The sequence below is a fragment of the Pygoscelis adeliae genome, unplaced genomic scaffold (assembly GCF_000699105.1).
Source record: "Pygoscelis adeliae isolate BGI_AS28 unplaced genomic scaffold, ASM69910v1 Scaffold1, whole genome shotgun sequence".
NCBI lineage: Eukaryota > Metazoa > Chordata > Aves > Sphenisciformes > Spheniscidae > Pygoscelis > Pygoscelis adeliae.
This window is the reverse complement of record NW_008824051.1, coordinates 4,661,247-4,679,923: the sequence shown is the minus strand read 5'-3', so window position 1 is coordinate 4,679,923 and position 18,677 is coordinate 4,661,247. Positions and strand designations below refer to the sequence as shown.

Genomic DNA, 18,677 nt, shown 5'->3' with positions numbered 1-18,677 from the left:
AACAGCAAAAGAGCTGTTACCACTGTACATTATTAAAAGCAGTTGTCACTCAAAGCTCGTAACAGTTTTCTATCTTAAAGCTACATCTGCAAGTACCAGTGCAGTGAGGCAAAGGGAGTTTAAGGGAGATGCACAGGATGCTGTGCATCTTGTGGCATCATTTACTTGATGCCACGAGTAAATCAGTGGCACAGCTATGAACAGAGGCAGCTCTCTTACCTGTTACAGGGCCATCCTTCCCCCTTTCTGTCAATGCTGTCAGTGCTGATGTTGATACCCAATTACAAACAGAAGCATGTGCATCTGACTTGCATGGTTGTTACCCTCTTAACAGTTGGCTCAGCTTGAGAATATGAAGACCTGTTCAAGAAGTATTAAATATAGAGGTGTCATAAGCCTTATTCTTCACAACTGTACTCCGACCCTCTCACAGTTTCTGTTATTTGCTCTTTTACCTTAGTCTAAACATCCGTTGCAGATCTAATTCCTAACTTGTAGAGATACTGCATCCATGGGGAGAAATGCTTGACTTACAGTCATGTTTTATCATTCCCTTTGTGGTTTATTCTGGCACTTCGACTTGTCATAGTTGAATAAATTGAATTCTGTAGAGTGCTCTTGCAAAATGCCACCTTTTGATTTTAAATGTGCTCCAGTGTCATGAATGCCGCATTAGAGTGGGATGCAGGGTAATGCTTAGATTTGTGGGTTGTAGCTCTAGGTTTTATTCTCAAGCCTCTCACAAGATTATTAAATGAATCATGGATAGGTAATTTTCAGGATTTCTGCTCCTGCATTCCATATCTGTAAAATGAATGTGTTTTACCTATACAGCAGGTCTGCGTTGACACCCACTTGGTTATTTTTTTAACAGCTAGGCAGCAAGTATGCTGTAACATGTCAGAGAATGGTTGTTCCACTCATATACTAATTACCCAACTGCTACCTTGTACTTCCATCATCTTTTTATTGAGAACAAATATTTTCCTGGGTTGTAAATTGTCTAAATTCATTGAAATAATTGTTTTAACATATATGTATGTGGTGCCTGTCATAGTGAGCTTTCATTCCTTGGGTGAAGCAAGCAGAAGAAAAGGTATTACTAGAACACGAACATAAAATAAAGAGTGTGCTGTGAGATCTTTGAATGAAATAAGCTGAGGGTTACTACAGCTGTTTTCTTTCCAAGAAAACATTATCAAGCATTATTATTTTTATGGGCACTTTTATCTGCTGTACTTTAAAAGCAGGCAGTAATTACCAGTGTGTCTGAATCCATCAGTTAATGGAGGAAACTAAACGACATGAGCAAAAGGCATGTCTCCATTAATGAGGTCTGAGGTAAAGGTTCTAAAACCTGCTGGAATTTAGGAAGGTGGTGTTTTGTTCTGGAGTAGTTTACCTTTTGAGGAGTTTGCTTGATAATGAATAGTGGCTTAATAATAATTAAACTGATACTAATTCAGAATTAGTATCTGAAGTAGGTTTAACAACTAATAAAAACGGGCTGTTGTGTATGTATTAAACCTGGAATAGCATATATGATGCATCTCTAATATCTGAAGTAGGTCTAACAACTAATAAAAAGGGGCTGTAATGTAGTATTAAACCTGGAATAGCATATCTGATGCATCTCTGTGTTTTAGGCAGCTAATGACTTTTTCTACCAAGTCTGGAGATGCATTCATTTGTGAAATACTTTTATGTCATTTGGAAGTTTGAGAAAAAAATTGTAGCTGATATGAGGGAAGAAATCTGGAAGGCAACAATGCTGAAAAGGCTATGGATATGATTTTATGGAGTGACAGATTAATGGGTTCTAGGTGTTATATGTAGGAGTATCCCGTGTTTTCTTTTAACTAGTCAGTTCTTAAAGGAGTGTATTGGGGAAGCTAGTTTCCCATATTTTCTCTGGAAAGGGAGGAAGGGAGGCGATACATCTAAGTAGTCCCTAAACGAAAAATAAGCATTTGAATGAGCATTCATTATAATATTTGAAAAAATTCTTTTTCAGATAATCGCCTTTGATGAACTTCGGACAGACTTCAAAAGCCCAATAGATCAGTGCAACCCAGTCCACGCGGTGAGTACAACCAGTGGCTTGCTAAGCAACAGCTACTAAAGAAAGGGAGATGCACTGAGCTGTCAGTGGAAGTATGAGTGTGGAAGTGAATGTAGAGTCTGTTGTGAAGTCAACTGTAGTTTGGAAAATGGATTTATTGGGCCAGTCTTAGGGAGCCAGATGGCGACTCTTTATGCTAATAGCTTTCCTTTTTGCTGAAGGAGGCAGGACAATAATTTGGAAGTTCAAAAACTGAAGGATATATAATGTGATGCTAATGCTTTCTTTTTATCTTTTCATTCTGTGGCACAGGTTTTCCTTTTTGAAATCATTTGCTTTCTCTCTGTTCAAGCATGGGATGACCACCTTCTCCCATACCGTGTATATCAATGAGTCAAAAGCTTGAAGGGATTTGCTGAGACGTGCATTCCTAGACCTCTCTGTCCCATGGCAGGGCCTTAAATTCTCCTGTGCTTTAAGAGTAAATAACATATTCTGCTGCATCTGCTATGGAAAAGGTTAAATATCACCCTGGGACTGTAAACTCAGTTTTACCTAATGAACCAAAATGCAACCCAGATTTAAGCATATGAAAATTCCTCTGTTAATTAAAGCTGTAATCTAGGGTGATTTAGCTGACTACAGTTAAAAATGCATCAGATTTGTACCACCAGAACGGAGAGCAGAACTCGGCTCCCTGTCATCTCACTGTGAATTACAATGATTATGACAGGTGCTGAATGTGATCTCTACAGAGTATCAAGTTATTGAATTGCCTACAAATGATAACCAGATTCAGTAGCTAGTACTCTGCCATTTAACCTTGTTTCATAACTCAGCAGAGGATTTGTGGTACTGCTTAAGACCACTGATGATTTTAAGCATAATCTTTACATGAATCTTCAAGTAAGAAGACTTGTTTACTGTTCACTAACACACAAGCAAAGAATGAGAACAGAAGAAAGAAATTATATGAAGAAATCCTGTAGAGGACTTCAATGGAAGTAATCTGGTTTTGAATTTACTGGAAGTAATCTGATTTTGAATTCACTTCATCTGTTTTTATTTCCCATCTTGAGAACTGCACACAAGAAATGTGTATTTATATGTACCAAATTCCAGTAATTTGTTCTCTTCCTAAAACTTGTAAGATGCTCCATGGGGAGCATCTTTTATTGTAAAATGGTAATGGAATTGGTCTCCAGGATGAAAAAAGTTCGTAAGTCCCTGTTTCAATCATATTAGTGGCGTAATCAAAAAGTTAACCATAGAGTTTCCAGGAGAACACAGCAAAGTATTCTGTGATCAGTTGACATATTTGACTCTCGTCTATGAAACTTTTTGTGATAACTCAAGCAATAATCTCCGATTGCCTTCTTCTGCACAGTATACATGTTGATGCCTTCGTATTGACCTGGCCTCAATTGTTTGTATGGCCTCAAGTTGCGCCAGGGGAGGTTTAGATTGGACGTGAGGAAAAATTTCTTTACTGAAAGAGTGGTTAAACATTGGAACAGGCTGCCCAGGGAAGTGGTTGAGTCCCCATCCCTGGACGTATTTAAAAGACGTGTAGATGAGGTGCTTAGGGACATGGTTTAGTGGGCATGGTGGTGTTGGGTTGACAGTTGGACTCGATGATCTTTGAGGTCTTTTCCAACCTTAATGATTCTATGATTCTGTGACATAAAAGGAAGATTTTTAGCAGGTATTTCTTATTTCTTATAGTTTTGGTCAGGTGTATTTTCATTTTTCCTTACGCATAGTTGCTCGTGCCCATATTCCATTTATTTGGTGGGGTAGTTTTCTTTATTGTGCTATAAGAATGTCTGTTGTTTACTCATGTGTCTTCCACAACGTTTTCAGGACAGAGGGTAGAGCCTTTTTGACAAGAGAAGGCTGAATTAGGCATAAATCAGAGGCAAAAACAATGGCAGTACTGAGAATTTAATTCAAATTTCCTGGTTCACATTCTATTACCTGCAGTTCAAAGATAGACTTCCTACTTGTCCAAGGCCAGCTGCAGTTAGGCATCTGTCTTCTAAAGGGAATTCAGAGGATTATCTTTCCCTCTCCACTTACCTTCGACTAAAGGCAAAAAAGCTTTCTGCAGCTTCACAGGCACATCCACACATGTCCATTCTTATGTTTGCAACCGTGAGTCTAAAATTTCTGAATCTCTTTTAGATCACAGACACCAGAGGGAGGCACAATATTTGCCTGGTGCCTATCAAGCTTACCCTGTCTCACTGTCTCTCCAAAATGATCCTTTTTTAAAAAATGGCTTAAACTTCGAGACAGTAAAGGAAAAGAGACATTTCTTTGGAGAATAGAAATAAAACTCAAACTTGGAGCAAATTTAAAACATTTGAAAAGCAAAAAGCTTAGGGAGAGTTGGCTTCTCACATTGGTATATTACATTACCTGTTTAAAAAAGGTCATTGTTCAGAATATTTTTTCCCATGTCTAAATGAAAATATTACCAGATAAGTCTTCTGAGGGCAACAAAACCACACTGCCTTTTGCAGTGTAACCAACAGTAGAATCTTTCACAGTAACTCCAGTGATGGGGTTATGCAGAGGGAAATCTGATTTTACTAGTGAATTTCTCAATATAAGCCATTTAAAAGAAAACCTGTCTTTGACTTGTCTTCTTTCTGTGAATCGAGCTTAGAGCATCTTTTGAGTCACAGTGCTTAATTACAGTGACTTTCAGTATTTATGAATGCATCTGTTGTTTAAAGTGGCATTTCTGGGACATTTCAGATATTCTTTTCACTAATGGGTTAAATTCTAATATCACATGTTGCTCAGGCACCCCGTTGGTGATAGAGGAAGGGCTTCCATACCAACTTCATAGTTGTTTTTCCCATTCAGAATTATCTCGAAGCCAGAGGTTGGGGACCTGAAAATGCAAGACCAAGTCTCTGTAGTAGAGATTGGCACCATTGGATAGAGCCACAAATGCTGACTTAAAAGAAGTTGCAGCCTCTGGCTCAAGGCTAACACAGACTTGAATCCCCAGTTTATATTGTCACACCCAGTAAAAGATGAAAAAATAATTTATAAGGACTTTGAAATGGGTAATTTATTTGGCTTGCAAGCAGTAGGTAAGAAGTGAATACTGTCATTTCAGATTAATAATGTGTGTTGCTTCCCTGCAGCCATTAATTGTGATCTTGACCCATTGTAATTGTAATATATTGTCTTTAATTTATAACACCAGCTAATCTCCTACCTTTTTCCCACTTTTTCTTGACAGAGAGAGCGGCTGAGAAATATTGAGCGTATTTGCTTTCTCCTGCGAAAGGTGAGCATAAACTAGCCTAGAATTTGTAAAGTTTATGAGAATTAAAGCCATCAAGTGGTGATGTGCATTTGTTTGCTCTTTGAATGATCCTCACACTCGATTGATCATTGGATTCTGCTGCAGAAGTGGAAGTCATGATGACCTTGTAAAGACAGAGTAAGTCAAATTACAAAAGGTTAACATAATAGAGGATTTCTGGATAAGAACTGAAACTTCAGAACATCATCCCATGCAGTTTGGAACATGCTTTTCGAAGGCCGTGAATTGTTTTGCAGTTGCAGCTTGAGGTGCTTTTATAGCCCTATCAAACTGATGATATTGTTGTAGTACAGGCTTTAGAAAAACCCTTTTTTTGAACAGTGGCTTACTATTTGATAAACTAAACATTTCATTAGCTACATATTTAAGTTTCTTAATTGGCTGCATAGAAAAGTTGATATAGTATTTATTTTAACTTGATACAAGAGAGATGCTGAGTGCTTCAGTTTCTGAGGAATTTGAAGGAGCTGATAAGTTGTAGGATTGATCCATTCATGGGTTACTCATCTGTGGCTTGAAAGAGGGCTTTCATAAACACTCGTTGTTCTCCTGACTCTGTCCCATTGAAGTCAAAATAATCATAGTTCCAAACTACTTTATTCTATATATTCATTTTTCTATAAATTGCCTTCAGCAGAGTAGTAATGGAGCCACCTAAATTATTCTGCATTTTTGCTTAGAAAGGTTATCACTGAAGCGTGGACTGCTGACTGCAACCTAATCAAGCTAACTAAATGCAGACATGGTTTTAAGAAACTGATGGCCTCATCCTTAGAGGTTTTGGAAAAACCAGTGCTACGGATTATTGGTTTGGGGTGATGCAAAGGTGTAACTGTGACTCCATGCAGAATCTATGAAGTGTCATTCTCTGATCAGTCAGAACCTGAGTCGTATCTGTTTGGCACCATTATGAGCATGGGGCTGTTAGGAGCCACATTTAAGTACTTACTTAGCCTGTTTATGACACTAGGGATATGAAAATAAGAGAAAATACTTAATTACCAATAGCTTTCCATTATAACAAATAGGCAGCCAGCCAATTTCAAGCTGTGTCCCGGTTTCTTCAACATAAAGCAACTGGTGAGTGGTAATGTATCTATTAATATATGTGAGCCCAATGGGAATGCCTTGCCTGCATCAGTGTTTAATTTTTATTGAGCCTCAGCCTTACTGTGAATAGCAAAATGGAGCATTTTGGCTAATTACAGACTCTGTATTCATAAGGGATTGGCTTGCTTCTGGTTCACTTAAACAGTTTATTAATTCAGCCTCTTCTTCAAAGTTCTTTGGGGACACATTTGTTTTAATTGAGAGATTATATGCAAGAAGAGGAAGGTGCAATTACTGCAGAGAATTGTAGTCTTCAAATCTGACAATCACTAAAAATAGCTTTAGTTTATGTAGTATAAATGATTCACCGTTGGGGAAAATTCTGGAAAAACGGTAAAGAATTGAGTGCCAGCTATATAGATAGAGGGAAATAGCAGTTAGGATGCTTTCAGCAACCACTAAATATATCCCTCATTAGAACATTGTGTGGCTTTAGGTCTGTTTCTCTTTCTATGAAACAACAACATATCTGTTTTCCTATGTCTTGAAGTCAAATAATTCTTTTAAAGGGCTTTGAAAACAGTGATATCTCGCGATTTATGACATTAGAACTTAATGCTTAGGATCTGCTGTAAATCTGTTTTTTAAAGAGGTTATAGGTGGGCTATAAAAATATGTTCGGTTTCATTATATCCTGGTTTTAGAAGGGGTTCTTGGGAATTATTAAATGGGCATACAATATGTCATATAAATCTGATCCCAGTGGGCAAAGAGTTTCTTAAGGATGGATTTTTGGTTTTATCTCCAAAATACTTGGAGAAGATTATTAACAAACTGTGACCAGGTATGTGATATGTCACCAGATAGTATATAACTTATTTACGTTTTCCAAAATAGAATGGAGGATGTAATTGTTCTGCAGCCAGGCATTGTCTGACGTTTGGTTTGGGGAAAATGTTTCTATATCATTAAAACAAGTAGGGATCTTGTGAAGCAGATATATTATGGTGCTGGCATGTGTACATGCATGTACACATAGGTCCATGTTTTTATGGTGCTATAGAATTAGAATTAGATCGGCCTAAGTTTTCTGGTTACTGGAGAATGATTGATTATGTATAAAGAAGCTATGAACTTTGTATAGCCATGGTCAAATCTCTTCTATCCTGAAGTAAATGAGAGGAAGGACTTCTTTTCTGAAGCCGGCACAAAGTGAGGTTCTCTCAGGATACAGGTATCTCATTTCATTCAGTGGTGTGTTTTGGGGGTTTTACATATGGGTTCATGTGCATGCTCATTAAACTGTTGAATGTCCACCAGTGTCCATTGTGTGGACATTGGTGTGTCATAGAAGTAAGTGTTACATGATTCACATAGGACATACACTAGTTTTGGCGAATGCTGTGAAGTTTGTATTTGTGCTCTCTTTTTTGCTAAATTGCCTTTGTTTCTGTAAGGATATGATTACGTGACATACTACTATGCTGTACAGAGAAACACAAACTAGTTGTGAATGAGCTGTCTTGAGCTAGTGGCAGCAGTACAGTATACAGCAGTACAGGCTTCTTGGGCTTATTAGCCTTGCTGAGGAGTGGGATGGGTGAGGTGTGCCATATAGGTCTACCATGATTTTTGTGATTAAATATTTTGGTGGGGTTATTAAAATATATTCGGTTAATATTATATAATTGTAATTGCAGTTGTATTTCAAGAAATCTACCTACCTGATTGATTCCTGTTGGATATACTAATTTTAGCACTAAGGACAATTAGGAATTTCCTAGATTAAAACACAGTCTATTTCATTAATCAACCACTGTAATGTTATTACTGTACCTTTGAGGAAATTTAAATTAAGTTGTGATTAGGTTATGCATCGTAATTTTTTAATTAATCTGATAAATCCTTACAAAGGAGGAGAGTTGATTGAACTTGCTTCCTGCTCAGCGAACGTATTTCAGACTACAGTTTGCTCATGCCAAACACTGCTGAACAGTATAACTGACGTTTCTCAAATTATCAGCAAATATTTGTTTTTAAACCCCATTAAGCTAAAGTAAGAGTGATTTATGAACAGCGAAACTGGAACTGGCACTTACCTTGGAGGGAATTGAGGTAGCTAAAGGACAGACTTTTATTCATTTTCCTACTGTAGTGGAGCGTTTTAGTTAAGTTAGGCATAAAATTCATAAAACTGCAAGTGTAAGAAAATACTGTACCAGAGCTCAATACTTTTTCTTGATTTTATTTGGTTTTTTGGTTTTTTTTTTTTTTTGCAAGTCCCGAAGGGATGATTGGAAGAGAGCAAATTCAGCAAGAAAGCTAACCACAGGCAAGGTGACATTAGTCTCAAAGAAGTTGCAGATGAACTTGAACTGTCTTGAAAAATACAAACAAATAGGCAGACAAAAAACCCTGCAGGGACAAATTTGAGTAACCAAACTTAGCCAGTTCAGCACTCCAGTACTAGCAGTAGCAACAGCAACAGTAGATTGTAAATCAGGAGCTGGGGTGTTTAAAAAAAAGCCCACAGCCTCTTCACCTAATCTTTTTTGAAGCAAGTTTTAATGTTTAATTAGGATGTTGGAAGTTGCAAATGCTTCGTCTGTTATAGTACTTCTGTCACTGTGGCTTCCAGTGGAGCCGGATCTGCAGTAGTAGTGGTGGCAAGTTATTCTGTATTCAATAGTTCTGGTGTTTAGCAGATTCAATTCTGGTTTTACTACTCTACAAAAATAAAAATCTTTTATATCCCATAGTATATACCCATAATACACAGATAATACACATCACAGTTATGTTTTACTGTATTTACAGGTTTTGGTAAATAACCAAAACCAATGTTACCTTAAAGAGCAATTACAGAAGACATTCCATTCAGACTGAGGTACCGTAAATAAAATGTAAAACCTAGTGAGCATAATATATTAATTCCAGACACCTGAGTGCCTGCATACAATTTTGTTTTGCCATGTTTCCATACTTAAATATTCTGTAAAAAAGTCAAAATTACTTATATGTATGAAAGTAACCGTAATTCAGAGGCACGAGTAATCAGAAGCTTGAAGGGTTGTGGGTTAACACCACAGGTTCGACTGTAGACGGAGCATTCCAAGGAAGAAGATAAGGCTTGATCCTGTGTCTGTGTCATGCCTGTTTGTCAGTGTTGAGTGCACATACTCAAAGCTTGAAAAAACCCCACGATATGTTCAGTGAAACATTAGTGAGCTCACTGGATCAGCTAACAGGGAACAAGTTAGCTTTTTAGCTTTTCCTTAATAGCAGATGAAAACAGTATTTTCTGAGTATGGAGGTTCTTCTACTTTACATGTAGATAAATATTATGGGAAGTCAGCATTTTAAAAAAGTAGCCCCATCTTTCCTTGTTTATCCTTATTCAGCTGACAGTTTCTTTCCTGCATATTTTGGAAGGAGACTAACTAATGTGCACTAGAGTAATTGCCATATGAAATAATTTTTGCACTTGGACCTTGTTAGGTTCCAGACCTTCACCTACCGGTAGCTCCTACCATTCTCTGCATGCAGCAGCTACAGGGGACATGTGCGTTTGGAGAGTATCAGGTGTCACAGTAGCTGATTTCAATTGACTGATCATATTCTTTTCTTCTTGATAAATTTGTTGGTTATGATGATGATCACTCCTTCCGTTGTTCTGCCTCATAGTCACTGGCGAGCCTGAGATAATGTGACGGATTTTAAGTGTGTGTTTCTGGGTATGTCAGTTGATTGCTTCATCATGGATTTAAGGATTTATAGATGTGTGGCATTCTTTTAGCCAGTCTGCAGGCTGATAGTCATTAGCAGAGTACTTCTGTAAGCCTATAGCATGGTTCATTAAAACACTTAATGTAAGGTTATATAAGCAAATTTAGCAAATGTGATGTATAATCACAAGGAATTTTTAAAGTGGTGTGTATCCATCCATATATTAGAAGGAATCATACTTTCTTCCTGGGGTTGAAAAATCTCATAGGCAGAAACTACGGCAATAATACAATTAGTTTGTTGCAGAACTGGGAATAGCAGCAATAGTTTTACCTTTTGTAGTGCTATACATTTTTTACAACCTCAGTAAAGATGTTTTAATTCCTCATGTAGTTAGACGTGACAGAAATAGAAAATGTTGCAGCATAACCACACTAGAGGGGTAAGTCTGCAGGGTAAATACATACCAGGTTTGTGGTATGCATTATGCATTATATTCAGCACATCCTAACCGGTAGTCAACATTTCGTCCTTGAAGTTTAGGTGCTTGTGTTATCTGAGAGGAAAACAGAATTTTTAGTCTAGGCAAAAGGAATTTTTCGTCTGTGGAAATAGCAGTGGTATTCTGCCTTGCAGGACAAAGAGGCTGATATATCCAGAGCTCTGATAAGCTGCTGCTGTCACAAAGATCATGAAGGGAACAAAAAAATGGCACCATATGACATTTTTTCCCGTTAACAGTGATTGTTACAATGATGGAGCACATGAACTTTGTCCACTCTCATTAGAGACCAAAGAGTTCATGATTGCTACTGGTTTCTCAGTACATGTTGTATTTCTTGATGTATCTAATGCTTTCTCTTTTCATACCTCATCAATATGATGAAACTGCTGAGTTTTGACTAATCAGCTGGGCAGCAGGAAAACTGTCAGGAGACCCTTCCTACTGAGTGACTGGGAGCATAAACCCTAATCAAGAGGATAACTTCTGAAGAATGACTATAGAATTATGTATATAGAAAACATACTGCAGGTACCCAGGTGGTTATGCAATACTTTGTCTCCCTATGACTCAATACAATACAGAAGCTTGTACCCAACCAGGCATTGCTGTGCATAAAATGATTTAAGTAAATACTATGTATTTTAAAAATTATTTTTATCATATAAAATGCTTTTTTTTTTTTCCTTCAATCTTTGCACTGCAATTCAGTGGTTCAAAACAGAGTTGGTTTATATGAAAAAGCTTTCTGAACATCCCTGGATTTAGGAAGGGTTCGACTTCAAGTTTGACATTTATGCTTATTGTTCATCTCTAAGATTGAACTACAACAAAAGTAGCTGTAATAGCCCTCTGTGGGCACTCTCGGTCCCTCCTTGACATTGACAGCTTGGAGCAATCTCTGTTTATCGCTCTGAGATGAGAAACGTGTTGATATTCAAGCATAAACCCATGTGGAGTAGGCCTGGACTTAGGTTTGGATTTGAAGTTCTTATAATTTAGACACCATTTAGATAAAAACTGTGTAGTGCATTGTTGGTGGTTATGACCAAATATGTCTGAATTTGTGTAGAAATTCCCAGTGAAACTCAGGACAAACCACAAAGGTCAAACTCGGAGTAGAATGAGGGGAAGAAATACAAGTTTTTGATAAGACAATTCAGCATATGTCTTCGTAGCACTTCACTTGAGCTAGTAATGCTTTACTGCTTGGAAAATCATAATTTTCTTCCCTTTGGGTCTGGCCATTACTGGAAGAGGACTGTGTCATGAAGGAAGGTGGCTCGTACATATTTCCAAGAAGTCGGGGTGCCTTTTGATCGGATCACAGTTTCATCTCTAGTTTTATCAACGTCTGAACTTTCTATTAACTGGCTTGATAAACCATATGAATATGAAACAGTTGTTAAGTAATCCTTTTTTTAGAGGTTTAAACATACAATCTGTTATTGGGACTACAGTGATATTCTGAATTAACATTATCATATGAAAGATCTTCACATTTTAAGGGTGCCTTCAGTAAATTCAAAAGGCTGGTTTCAGGATGTTCTATTTGTCTTCTTTCTGGAAGAAAATATAATACAGGAGCAAATCTGCTTTTGTAGTGATTAGGTGGATATTCTGCTGTCTATGTTTTGCCGCTCTTTGAATTTTGCATTCTTTTTTTATTTCCTTAGTTGGATACTTTGATCTTTTAAAGTCCCTATTGTGCTTCAGCCAGAGATTCCTTTCAGCAAGACTTGGCTCTCCTTTTCTATTATGTTTTCATTAGTGTTTGTGTTACAGCAATGCTTCCAGACTCGAGTAAATAATAAAACCTTATTGTGCCAGGTGCTACAAAAAACACATGGTAATAAATATGAAGAGCATTTGTTTACACTCACAAGGCATGTATGCAACAGGAAAGGAAAGGTGGTGCAGCTGATCTGATGATAGAGATCTTGTTTTCAGAGAGCCTACTTAGTTTTCTTAGCAGGCATAGTCTGAATCTCTTAATTGAAGCTAAAAATGTTTGCTGTTTTTGAGGGGTCTGATGGTTCACTGAGTTAGTAATTGCGTGTAGTCTTTAATCTCTACAGCAGCTGTTCAAATCCAGCCCAGACTGGAATTGGACTCAAACTACTGTAGTCCGATTGATGACTGTTGGGAGTAAAATTATCTTGTGTTGTATGCTTAGAGACTTGTGGTGCTTGCTCTACAGAAATATTAATAAACATAGACAATATGATGAGATAGATCTCTGTCAACTTCATAGTGAGTATGAGCTATACTGCTATACATATGCACACATAATTAGCTCCTAAGCTGCATCAGAAGAAATTCTAGAGTTTGCATGCATGCACTGGAATAAAGGATATTGCTGTTTCTAAAGCACTAATTAGATCTGCAGATTTTGTAAGATGTAAACTTGCCATGCTGTACGGATTCTGTCAGTTAGGACTTGGATTGCAATACAATATCTTTCATAAAACTAAATTCATTTAAGTTCTCTTTGGTTTGAAGTGACCTAGGACTTTTTAAAGTACATTAGACCCTGAGCATGTGTGAGACATAAAACTGGTAAGCGTGTATTTCAGTACTCAGTACTTACTTGAAAGATACTGCTCAACTAAAGCCAACTTTCTTCTGGCCTTCAGAGTGGCTCTGATAAGGTCCTTTTATATTAGGAATGAGTAACTTTTTACACTCTAAGGATAAGATTTGAAGTTAGCTAAAAATGTGTTAGTATACAATTTTTGGTTTATGGAAATCATGACTTATGGATGAGTTATTTTTAGACAATTTTGGTACAACATCTCGTTAGTCAAAACGGGCATGAGATAAATTTTACATCTGCTGTTCATGTAAACAGCGGGGCTGTCCTTAGGTTGAAGAAGTGAAAGAAAGAAGGATGTAGCTTGACAGAGGAAGTGAGGATACGGGAAAAGCAAGTAAAATATTTTTAACGGAAGTATTATACACTTTCACTAGCTCTGTGTTGGTTTAATTGTTTTCTGCAGCTTGCTTAAAAGAGGATGGAGTTAACGTATTGATAGTGATTCACACTTGATTGATAGAGATTTTGTTTGCATCCAGAAACATGAGGGACATAACAATTTTCCCCGAATCTTGCAATAAATTTGCAGTATAGACAAAACTTAGGCCTTCAGTACCTTTGTTGTGGAGGCGCCTTTTCCTCTTTTGCACTGATAGGAAATTCGCTACAGATCATCTAAAAGCTTCTCTCCTTCCCTCTCTTAAGTCTTTTCTGCCTTCTTTTTTGTTACATTTATTATCTGTGAAGTGTGGAATGGGATAAAATGGGGATGTGCCCTATTCAGTCAGTCTCTTGGGCACCCACATAGTTTTAACTTCATCAGAAAGTGGAACTTGGCACGGTAGCTGTTTTGCAGAACTGACGGTAGAACTGGCACTAAAGAGCTGGCAGTATTTATACTTTATGCTCAAATAATCCCATAAATGTTGCTTGACTAGAGATAGTGCATCTCTTCTTCACACATTTTATTGTAAATATATCAGGTTCATATTTACTAGAAAGGTATTACTATTGCAATAAAAGTACTGAACATAATCCCTTTCGTCCTTTCCTTGTATACAGTAGCCTATCTGGAAAGAAAGTCCTTAAGATAGGAGTTAAGAACTTAGAGGAAGTATAGTATTTCTGGCAGGCAATTCATTCACTACTGACGCTCGTTTATTATATGCATTCTGCCAGCACTATTTTTAGTGAAATTTACAAGTTCCTGAATTCAGCACTTTTCAAAAGTTAGAACATAACAATTGTTATTTTTAGCAATCATTACCTAAGGATGTCTGTGTGCTTACCTAAGGATAATGAAAAGATATATCCTGCTGTGCCTGCACAGTTGTTCAAAGCAGGGGTAGATCGTAAGGGGAAACGTTACAAAACTATTGCAAGCCTAAGAGTGAAGGGTTCAAACTTGTGACTCAGTCACAGTTTGGTCCTTACCCCCTTTTTACTCCAGGGAGAAAGTAAGGTTCGCCAGTGTGATGCCTGATGGAAATTGGAATATCTTTTGAAGGGAGATACATATGGTTATTCGTAATATTATTACTCATGAAAATATTGATGTATAAAACTATTTCAGGTTAACCAACTGTATTTTGCTGTTAATCTCATCTTTTAAATGTTTATTCAATAATCAAAAGTGGCAAACAAAGTATCACCCTGTAATAGACAACCTCTTGCCTTACAATTCAGCTTCTTCCAGTACTGTTCTGGAGGATATGTAAACGTATGCCCTTACAGTATCACAAGTAACGGTAGAATAAGGCTGAAGATGCAGCAAAAATGTATATGAGTAACTGTTGCCTGTAATGTACTCCTGAGAGCAGTGTACTTCTCAGCTGCTTGGGGTAGTATAATTTATGCATCTGTTCCTCAGAGCTGTGTTGAAGATATTGGCAAAATTTGACTTGCTAATGGACTGTATTTGCTCTAATTTGGTATGCAATAAAGTAAATATTTGCATTTTAATAAAACTAAAGAAGTTGGGGTTAAATCGAATGTCACTGTTATGTTTAGCAGAATGTTCATTGTGTATTTAAGTCAGATCAGACCCTATAAAGCCTCTGTGCAATTACAAAAAGCAATATAATACCTAAAAATAGAGTGCAATGATTTTACATCGTACCTGTTATATGGATGAAAATTGTTTCTGCTGGGAATTAAATGTCCTACCTTGCATTTAGATGCTGATGTTTCCAATAAAGCTGTTAGAATAGCAGGGCAGGGATTGTCTTTACCATGTCTGCACTGTACCAAATCTGCTTCCTCAGATTGACAGTCTTTACATGCCAGATATGGAAACAGCCCTTTAGTGAACATGTAGTTTTCAGCATTTATGAAACTGTCAGTCTTAGGCAGACCCCCGGGAGAAGGCCTGAGGGCCCTTCCTGTGCCGTGCAGATGGCTGAACTTCATTTTAATGATCACTGAGACTTCTGCATTCATGGACCTGCCTGTGAAATGAGGGTCTGGTTTTCTAGATCCTAATGAACGGCTGTGGTACTCATTTGTCATTCTCGCCAGTTTTGGGCGAGCAGAGAAAGACGGCATGAGCTCTTGGAATAACCCAGCTGCAGGGCATCCTGGCTGGTTGTGTCTGAAATACAATAGTGAGGTAGGGCAGGAAAGTGTTTGTTACCCTGTTTCGTGTCAGTGTTGTGAAAATTAGAGAAGTTTGCACTCCAGGGTTGCTAACCCAGCTTCTGTTACTGTTTCTGAATTAACGTTAAAAAAATAAAGGTTGTGAAGATATCTCCTGATCCCTGCTGAGTGGAAAAGAACAGTTAGCAGAGGAGATATACACTTGTAAGATCACAGCACATCTGCCTTAATGACATGCCTTCCAAGGACAGGGCACTTTTTGAACTGTGCTGGTGCCCTGCAGACCTTATAGTGGAGAAGTCTTTTTTTAAATCCGTTTCATAACCTCTTTACCTGTTGGCTGTTATGACCTCCCATAGGCTCTGCAATAGAGAAATATTTATAGATGTTCTTGATGAATGTCCCATAAAGACCTGATCTTCCTCTGTCACTCTTGTTAAAGTTATTATTTGTATTATGACAAAGCTTAAATATTCTAGTCATAAACTAGCTCCAGTGGAATCTATAGATTTTAAATATAGTTATCCCCATGTTGCAGAAGGCAAAAATGAGACAATGAAAAGTGAAACGATAGGCCTAAATATAGACGTGTTTAGTAGCTGAGATGGAAAGAGCATCCAGGAGTCCTGTATTTTAATATTAAATCTGGTACTGTGTTACAGATGGATATGGAGTGCTTTGTGAGAATGATAATTAGGTTCTTTGTGTTATTCATTTCATTGTCTGGTGTTTGTGCTGTGGAGTGACTTATGTTCATATCCACTTAATATTGTTTAAAGAAATTCCAGTAGTGCATTAGAATAATGAAATTTCCTTTACAAAGCATTGGCTTTGTGCTACTTTGCTTCATTGTGATCCAGAAAGGTGGAGGGGTTAAAACACAGATGTTATATCCTTTCTTTTATTTCTGCTCTGTATTTGGTCCATAATATTGAGTCTTGCATGCGTGCACCATTGCTCTCCCCCAGATAAAATGTAAAGCTGTATATGTGAACTTAATAGGTTCAGCTGCAGGTTGTTCTTTTCCTGGAAACATTCAAGGAAACATTGCCAAGGCCAACTGTATGAGATTCAACAAGGCCAAGTGCCGGGTCCTGCACTTCGGCCACAACAACCCCATGCAGCGCTACAGGCTTGGGGAAGAGTGGCTGGAAAGCTGCCTGGCGGAAAAGGACCTGGGGGTGTTGGTCGACAGCCGGCTGAACATGAGCCGGCAGTGTGCCCAGGCGGCCAAGAAGGCCAATGGCATCCTGGCCTGTATCAGAAATAGTGTGGCCAGCAGGAGCAGGGAAGTGATAGTGCCCCTGTACTCGGCACTGGTGCGGCCGCACCTCGAATACTGTGTTCAGTTTTGGGCCCCTCACTACAAGAAGGATGTTGAGATGTTGGAACGTGTCCAGAGAAGGGCAACGAGGCTGGTGAGGGGTCTGGAGAACAAGCCTTATGAGGAGCGGCTGAGGGAGCTGGGGTTGTTTAGCCTGGAGAAAAGGAGGCTGAGGGGAGACCTCATTGCTCTCTACAACTACCTAAAAGGAGGTTGTAGCAAGGTGGGTGTCGGTCTCTTCTCCCAAGTAACTGGCGAAAGGACGAGAGGAAATGGCCTCAAGTTGCGCCAGGGGAGGTTTAGATTGGATGTAAGGAAAAATTTCTTTACTGAAAGAGTAGTTAAACATTGGAACAGGCTGCCCAGGGAAGTGGTTGAGTCACCATCCCTGGAAGTATTTAAAAGACGGGTAGATGAGGCGCTTAGGGACATGGTTTAGTGGGCATGGTGTTGTTGGGTTGATGGTTGGACTCGATGATCTTGGAGGTCTCTTCCAACCTTAATGATTCTATGATTCTATGATTCTAAGGTCAGGTTGGACGGGGCTCTGAGCAACCTGATCTAGTTGAAGATGTCCCTGCCCATGGCAGGAGGGTTGGACTGTAGATGACCTTTAGAGGTCCCTTCCAACCCAAACTATTCTGTGATTCTATGATTCTTTTGATGATCTGGAATCCATTTTCCAGACATTTTCTTTTCAGCTAGTTGCATACATCTACGTAGCAAACTGCTAAATACTTCTAGAGGTTTGCATAACATGATTTTGAATTACTTAAAATGCTTTGGTTATAGGTTTGTGTTACAACAATTTTAACTACGCAACTGAATTTCTAAGTGACTGCTATAAGCAACTAGAGAACAGAGCTTGCAGAGACACAAGCAAGTGTGGATTTTAACAGGAGAACTGAAAGAAATTGAACCTGAAAATTTGGACTGAAAACCTTAGTATTTTTACTGTGACAGCATTGTATTGGACTCTAGGGCAGCTTTCAGAGGAGGTTTTGGAAGTCAAGTAACAAATAATTTAAAGTAGATTAGAAAGATACACTAGAAAATATAAGTGGGAAGCCTTCCTGTATTTCAACAGTAAATTTAATGTTTCATGTGTTTGATCAATGCAAGCAGTAAGTTTAAAACTGTTGTAAATGTTAAGATGTATGGTCTGTGTATTTAAATTATATACAGTTGACCCTATTTCTTTGGTTTGTGCAACAGCAGGAGCGAACAGATACGATTTGTTTCAATGTACGTACATTCCACATATGTGCACAGTCTGGGCTAATATACATGCTACTATTTTTCTGTGTGTTTCTGCTTTCTTTCTTTTTTTCACTTGTACTACACTTCTGACTTTTGTGGTCTGTGTTGTTCAATTAGGAGAATTTCAGAGTCATTAAATAATCATCTCCCTTTGGTCTCACAATGTCTTTAATTCAGCAGCTGATACTCCCCAGTAACCCAGGTTAGCTCTGGCAAGCTCTATTAGGGTGGGCTTTAAAGTGTAATTAAAATACCTCTTGTGTTCTGAAAACCTTG

General features: G+C 38.1%; 1 protein-coding gene across 1 annotated transcript in view; it reads left to right on the top strand.

Annotated features, from left to right (window-relative positions):
* The window catches only part of CNIH3 (cornichon family AMPA receptor auxiliary protein 3), a 29,607-nt gene that overhangs the window by 2,077 nt on the left and 8,853 nt on the right, over positions 1-18,677 (top strand). Inside the window, exons 2-3 of the mRNA XM_009333698.1 lie at positions 1,980-2,083; positions 5,322-5,369. Coding sequence (XP_009331973.1) covers positions 1,980-2,083; positions 5,322-5,369 — 152 coding nt within the window. The remainder of the gene's footprint in view (positions 1-1,979; positions 2,084-5,321; positions 5,370-18,677) is intronic.